Genomic DNA, 7979 nt, shown 5'->3' with positions numbered 1-7979 from the left:
TTGATTTTTTTTTAAAATGAAAATATGATGATTTTAAAGAAGTTAGAAAAATATAAAAAAATTAATAATAAAGGGTAAAATAGGAAAAAAGAAAGTATGATAATTGTTTAAAGTTGAGAGGAGTTTGATTTTTATGAGTAGCCCAGCGGCAGCAGGTAATGGACTCAAGTTCCTCCGCCCAAAACTCCGTCCCCAATCCACTGATATCCAGGCCGCCGCCATGTGGGGCGTCGCCGCCATTACCAGCGCCCTCTATGTCATCCATCCATGGGATTTTTTGAGGAAGACATTTATTGAGAAGCAGGAAGAGGAGAAGTGAGCAAGGCTGTCGAAGAAGCTGGTAGCTAACTGATATCATTTTTCGTGATAAGCAATCCTTGAGCAGGATGAAAGTCAATATACATTTTTATTTCATGTTCCTCATTAGTACAATCACGATGCTTTGATGGCTAGCTGCTGCAATCAATTTTCCGATTTGGATTTATTTTCAAAAAAAAAAAAAACTACTCTCCCTCATCTTCACTCTTCACATATGAGTTTCTTTTTTCCAGCAGATATTCGAGGACGCTTTGGTGTAGTAATTTCTGGTCAAAGTTCTTTTTGTCTCAATATCCATCTCTCTTCAAATGAAACAAGGTAGTTCTTTTCTTAATTTTAGTTCCTATTTTTTATTACTTTATAGTTGTTCATAGATTTTGTTAACTTTTTATGGTAGTAATTGTTATGGGCAACTGTATATTTTTGTAAGCAATTTATGTGGGAATTGTAATGGATTACCTCAAAATTGAATATGACATTCTACTGGTGACTTAGAAAAGAAATGATCCTGTATTTAAATGCCTCTATGGTACTTCTTCACGAGCTCCTTGAAAATATTTTTTAAACTAATTTTCTTAATGCTGCCTTTTGGTTCTTATCCTTTTTAGATCTTTTGTTTAAATTTTAGCATTTCGTTGGTGATTTGATCTTCTTTGAAGTAAAACCTGGTAAAACTTGATTTTGATATATTAATGTTGTGAATGGACGAATTACCTAAAACTTTGTTGCGGAAAGACATGAACCATTATTGTCAAAGTCAATTGTAAGTTGTTTATGAATATATTTACCTTCTAATTTTGCAATTATATTTCTCGTATTTTTTTATTTTTTTTTGGTAATATGCAATTCCATTTTCAGCGCAACTGTGTTTCCTCGAGGAAGATAAGCTCCCCTACCCAGTGTACAACTGATCAATCATATTCCGATTTAGAACAAGATATGTCAAAATGTGGTGCGGACCAATATGGTAGAATCTTCACTTCATGTACTTTGGATGGTTCAAGTGATCAGATTCAGACTGCTAAGGAGTTTTAGTCTATAAGGGTTAATACATTCAATTTCCCAGACTTTTATATATAGCTAAATAGATATTACATAATATGTTGTCTTTCCTCAAGGCATTATTGAGTAACAAAGTATCAACTACGAACAACTGCAGGAAAAGTTAACTGATTCTGGACACCGTAGCCTTGCGGACTTTCCTAAAATGTAGATAAAATCCACAGTAAGATGGGTGAAAGTACTTTCGATCAGGTCCTAGAATGCTGGGATCGCGCGAGAAAAGAAATGGTGGCTATTAGAATTGTTCGGGGCATGAAGAAGTATCGTGATGCTGCAATGATTGAGGTTGAAATGCTTCAACAGCTTGGTAAACACGACAATGGTGGCAATCGGTGAGTAATTGCCTGCTAAATCTACTGTTATCCTAACCCGTGTACCTCATTCATGGGATTTTTGTTATTTGTCTAGTGTTTGAACTGGTTTTTTCCTTGCAGTTGCGTACAAATACGGAACTGGTTTGACTATCGTAATCATATCTGCATTGTACATATATGATTGATTTGGACGGGTTAATTTCCCCACCTAACAAATCTTATGGGGATTAAAATTTTGGACGAACTTAAATGGTGTTAACAGGTCTTTGAGAAGCTTGGACCAAGCTTATACGATTTCCTTCGGAAAAACAATTACCGTTTATTTACCATTGATCTTGTCCGTGAGATTGGAAAACAACTGTTGGATTGTGTTGCATGTGTATAAAAAAAACTTTGGGCACATTTTGTTTCCTTAATCATGCATATATAGATATAGATGAAAGATAGGCTTAGTGCTGATTTAGCGATGTACCTCATGATCGGAGCATGCATTATTTATTAGTACCTTGTATAATCATGCATACATTCCAATTATTTTTCCAACTGTTCTGTCTTGTAATTGATTATGATTCTGCTTGTTTTGTAGTTATGCATGATTTGTGTCTTATCCATACCGACTTCAAGCCTGAGAATATACTTCTCACGTCCTTTGAATATGGTAAGGTTCCTGACTACAAGGTATGCTCTAGTTCCTTAATATGTGTGAGGTGTAACCCTACTTTGTCTTTTGTAACCTTAGTATTTTGTCCTTAATACTTTTGCCTAAACTTATGTTTGTCAATTGTCTTATACAGGTTTCTTCGAGGTCACCAAAAGATGGTTCATACTATAAGAGAGTTCCAAAATCAAGTGCTATAAAGGTAATTGACTTTGGTAGCACAACATATGATCATCTGAATCAGACATGTTATGTCAACATGTCATTACCGTGCACCTGAAGTTATTTTAGGTAAGGAGTAGTTGAAACATCTAGGCTTCTTTGTTGCCCTGCTTCCTTGAGTCATCAAAGTCACTATATCTAATTTTTCAGGTCTTGGATGGACCTACACTTGTGATATATAGAGTGTTGGGTGTATTCTTGTGGAACTTTGTTCGGTATGCTCTGTTCGAACTGGATGAATTATGGTTTCTTTCAATTTCGCTTGGATGCAGTTTATTTATCTTATAACTTCATTTAGGCTGAGGCATTGTTCCAAACACATGAGAATTTAGAATATCTAGCTATGATGGAGAAGGTGTTGGGCCCACTGCCTCAGCACATACTGAAAAGAGTAGAGTAAGTTGCAGATTTATTGCCTACTTCAACAATATCTTGCTTGTTTCAGGAGGTCACAGGTTCAAGCCTTGGAAACAACCTCTGGCAGAAATGCAAGGTAAGGTTGCGTACAATACAATCTTGTGGTGGGGCATGCAAGGTAAGGCTGCGTACAATACACTCTTGTGGTTGGGCCCTTACCCAGACACCACGCATAGCGGTAGCTTTAGTGCACGTGTCTGCCTTTTTTTATTTACTTAGTATATAGTATCAAGAAATCTGAGTTTGTTGTAATTTACTGCAGGTAGCTTATAATGTGGGTGGCCATTGCGTCAATGCTTATGTCATACAGAGCTCCATATTAGGGATACGACCACCCTATTCTGCACCGGTATGATAAATGCTAAGTAACATCTTACTCTAACATCATCTTACCTTTTCGAAACTGTTGAGAGACTTGGCATTGCTTATTATTTTGAGTAACAAATAGAAGACATGTTGGATCAAATTTACAAATATGATCCTAACTTTGAGGCTCATGATTACAATGATTTGTGCACATTATCTGTTCAATTTCGAATCCTAAAACAACATGGTTACGATATCTCTCCAAGTGTGTATTAACATAGCAATCAAGCACTACGTAGCTTCTTCTTTATTTTCAGAGTAATTAATATTCTTGCTTACACGAGGACTAATCTTTTGTTTTCAACATTCCATTCATATTCCAGAAATATTCAGCAGATTCCAAGATGCAAATGCCAAGTTTAGCGAATCTCTTAACGACGACATCAGGGGTCTATTGAACTTATACGAAGCCTAAGGACTCATGGAAAGGCTATTTTGGAAGAGGCACTTGTTTTCTCCACTGCTCATCTTGAGTCTGCAGCTCCAAATTTGAAGTCACCTCTGAGTAAGCAAGTGACACATGCACGTGAGCAATCACTCCATAAGAGCATTCCAAGAGTTGAGACACGCTACTTCATCTCTATCTATGAAGAGGAAGAATTTAAGAATGATATGCTGCTTCAATTTGCCAAACTGGACTTCAACTTACTTCTGATGTTTCACAAATAAGAACTCAGTGAAATATCAAGGTATGCTAGCAATTGACATGAAAAATATTAGTAATATTATTTGTTGACAGACACTCTCAGAATCTGATATGTTATAAACTTACTTAGTAGGTGGTGGAAAGACTTGGATTTTGTGACAACACTTCCATATGCAAGGGATAGAGCAGTCGAGTGCTACTTTCAGACAGTGGGTGTGTATGCTAAACCTCAATACTCCCAGGCTCAAGTCATGCTTGCTAAGACTATAGCAATAATTTCAATAGTAGATGATTCGATGGTTATGGCATTGTAAAAGAACTTGAGGTCTACACCGATTCCATACAGAGGTATGAACTACTTTACGAACATTTTTAAGATTTAATTAGATGATCCCATAAAGGAAAGAGATACCATATCATACAAGGTCATTGTATCTGAATGCCTCTATTGGTTAGTTTTACTAATTGACTTCTCATAGCATTACACTCATCTGATGACCTCCTCTTTATATTGAACTATTTACAGTAAAACACTTAGTATTTTGTCTCATTCATTTAACTAGAAACACCTCAATTGTTGTCTCCAGGATTTTTGTTAGCATTGGTTATTTGTTCCAATTCTTCTACTAAGTGTTTTTTTAAGGCTTGCTTTTTCTATATCCTTTCACCCTCTTCTGGTCATACCTTCCAATCCAGCAATCTGATTCTGTATAATTCTTTGACATGCATTTTCGTTCCTTTCTATTACCATATTTAGCTTGCCAGCACTATCATAAGATTGTTTTTGCTGTTCCACCAAACTAATGACTCCCTCTATAGCTATTCACATTTTGTCAAATTTAAATTAAGATTCACCATTTCCGGTCGGCATTCTGTTTGGACTGAATTTATGATTGGAAGTCATCTTATGCTTTGAAAACTTGAATATCACATCCCAGTTCACAAATGAATTGTACGAGCAAAGTAGAAGACTTAAGGGGTTCAATGGAGTTGATTACTTGAAAGGTGTCTAATAGGTTAAACGAAGTCACTTTTCTTTCGTATTAGAAAAGTCACTTAACTTTTATTATGTTACGCGGAAAGTCTCTTTCCCTTTTTTTTGGTATCAAAAAAGTCACTTAACTTCTGTTACGTCTCTCAAAAGGTCACGCAAGGATAACCGGTCAAACAAAGCATCCTGCATTAGCAGTTTCGGGGAATAGCCCATCCCAAGGGTATGACGTAGATGAACTACCTAAACGCAACCATTAGATGCTGGAAATTTGAAATAATACTTCAAAATCCATTAAGTTTCCAAGAACTTTTGTTCTTTTTGGCATATGTTATTTTGGCACAAATCTTTTGTTTCTTGGGAAAAAAAATAGTTGGAGAAGGTTCATTTCAGTTGGCAAGTCTAGCATGTATTGTCACCTTTGTAATAAAAAAAAGGGTCGTGTATGTAGCTTGAATATGTATATATATATGATAAGTCACTTACGTTTACGTTTTGTTTCCTAATTTTTGTGGCTTGTTTGAGAAGTTAAGATTTTCTAACAGGGAGTCTAGATAACAGGGAGTCTAGATCATGGATAGTGGGTAGTGGTGATTGAATATTGTTGAATTAGTCAACTTGACTAGGAGGCATATTGCATGATAATGACAATTTTTCATTCAGTCGAGCAAGGGTATGAGGTTTAATTTCCATATATTATGCGGGTTTTCTTCTTACTTCCTGTAATTTGTTGTTTTGCATGTGAGTGTTATTCTCAATGTTACACTGATTACAGAGAGAAGGAATTTGAAACTTCTATCATATTATGCTCAAAACTTCGACCTTCAGCACATTATTTTTGGAGTTTTGTGTGTTTTAGCTGGGTATTTTTGAATGGAGTTTATTTTTACCTACAACTGACCTTTTAAATCTATAGCTCTAGAATTTTCCGTTCTTGCATAAAGTGGAGGAAGACTTATTTTCTCTCCCCGCTCCTTATTTATTGTTAGAATAAACAAAAGGGGACAACAACTGAAGTGCTTAATAACACTTAAAATAAGTCGATCCAGACATGTTCAAAGAAATTCTAAATTTTCTCTTAGAAAATAAACTTTTCATTTGCACTCCACTTATACTTCTCCATATTCCTCACTTCCCTTCCTCCGTGTGAGTACACTCGAGGGAATTCGCAGAACAAAGTAGTATGAGAACTGAAATGACATAAAGCAATTGATACAATCATGGTTCATCTGCCAGTGTTACTTAGTTTTATGTTATATGGTGCGCAGCCGATTCCCCAACGTTTAATTCTTTTTATTTAACTTGTCCAAAAAAGGCCCGTTCAAGAAAAAAATCTTTTTATTTATGTTATTACTGAAATATCAACCTTCTACCCAAGGAATGAGGTCTTTTCATTTGCATATTCTTTTCTTTAGCTCATTGGCTCCTCTTAACTATTATTTCCATCTTCTTTTGTTATTTGAGTTGTAATTTGTGTTCTATTTATTTACGACAAGGCTGTTTCAAGATTTGGGATTTTCTGTGCCTCCATCAGTTCTTGAGTCTTTGATGAGGATCCCCTTCCCAGCACCTTCTGCTCGAATTAAGGTGATCTTTACTGCTGGTATTATCCGTTCCTTCAATAGCTTTTCGGGTCTTTGAAAGAATATGCACTAGATCAATTTGTTTCTCTTTCTATTTCTGGAAACTGCTGTAGCAGTAGTATATATATATATAGCAGTAGTATATATATATAATACATTCTCCCGAGTCCTATTCAAGTTATCGACAACATATTTTACTTTTAAAACAACTCCAACTAGGGGTAAGTCTACATGAAAATGGAGATGGGAGTAAAGTGTATTCCATGTACTGCTAGACTTACTACGTAGCCCATGATGCTGAAGTGTTCACTTTGTTTTTGCGAATCAAATTGACTACGACGCACTAGGAGCTAATTGTTGCATGGAAGAATTGCGACTGGAAAAATTATTGGCTTGCAATTACTTCTCCTTTAAATGAGCCTTTGATTTCAAATTGACGTCTGTGGACACTGACAACACTTATATTGGGTCTTGTCACAGATTATTTTTTGGCTTTGCCATTTGGTTTTCATCATTGCCAGTTTGACCTTGTTAACATCTACTATGTGTGTCAATAGTATCAATATTTCACAACAATCCAGCGACTTTGCCAATAGGTATGTAAATGTTTATCTAACATTTTTAAAACAAAGAGATACGTATAGTGTTACGAATGCTATCTACAATGTAATCCTTTCAATTTTACAAAGGGATATTTATTCTGATACCATAATAGCTTAGTTTATTGGACCTTTTATTCTAATAGCTATTGTGTTTGTCTTCATTGAATAAAGATTTGTTTTATCATCACATTTTGAATTTCTTAATTAATTTAATTTTTAATCTAATTTAACAGGTGTTTCATCGTGAATGCTCGAGCAATTGATCACAACAACAACTACATTCCCAATTGTAGAATTTATAAATATTATCTCTAGCAATGTAAGTAGATAACAATCACTATCATATGTAAATGTGAGCATCCAGTAGTATGTTATTTCCATAATTGTATAAAACATACATTCGGAATTATTTCCATCAACTGATCCAATCAAACGGGATAGTCCTTTGCTATTATATCTTCATTTTATTCTACTATACGCGTTGGGTTCGTGCAACGCATGGACATACGTATCTCGTACTAAATAGAAAGGTGAAGAAGTGAACGCTCAAGGGCATAAATATAATTTTATACTTCATTTTCAAGGACATAAATGTAATTTTATACTCCATGATATTTTAGTTAGTTGTACTAAACTCTAGAAAAGTATTCGAATCCATTCTCTCTTAATTAATGAACAGAGTAATTGATAAAAATATCGAATTATCCCCTCTTCCAATGCTTCTGTAAATCTCTCCTCTCTTTATATGTCCAGAATTCATCTGCCTTTCTAATTTTCTAGCCTTCTTCCAGACTGATTCT

General features: G+C 35.1%; 1 protein-coding gene and 1 long non-coding RNA gene across 2 annotated transcripts; both read left to right on the top strand.

Annotated features, from left to right (window-relative positions):
• Window positions 1–1363, top strand: LOC124896753. Its single transcript, XR_007053176.1, has 2 exons — window positions 1–636; window positions 1177–1363. It is a non-coding gene; the product is annotated as an uncharacterized LOC124896753 (long non-coding RNA).
• Window positions 1364–1532: 169 nt separating this feature from the next.
• On the top strand, window positions 1533–7651 carry LOC107863429 (serine/threonine-protein kinase AFC2-like). Its single transcript, XM_047408559.1, is given in 14 exon segments — window positions 1533–1712; window positions 1815–1863; window positions 1957–2071; window positions 2281–2372; window positions 2489–2598; window positions 2600–2643; window positions 2725–2789; window positions 2873–3067; window positions 3254–3340; window positions 3681–4046; window positions 4137–4351; window positions 6491–6581; window positions 7058–7173; window positions 7413–7651. Coding segments are annotated over 8 exon segments (741 nt in total). The 5' UTR covers window positions 1533–1548; the 3' UTR covers window positions 2975–3067; window positions 3254–3340; window positions 3681–4046; window positions 4137–4351; window positions 6491–6581; window positions 7058–7173; window positions 7413–7651.
• The last annotated feature ends 328 nt before the right edge of the window (window positions 7652–7979 follow it).

This window comes from Capsicum annuum, chromosome 3 (genome assembly GCF_002878395.1).
Source record: "Capsicum annuum cultivar UCD-10X-F1 chromosome 3, UCD10Xv1.1, whole genome shotgun sequence".
NCBI lineage: Eukaryota > Viridiplantae > Streptophyta > Magnoliopsida > Solanales > Solanaceae > Capsicum > Capsicum annuum.
The sequence above is the reverse complement of the archived record's forward strand: the minus strand, read 5'-3'. Positions and strand labels throughout refer to the sequence as shown.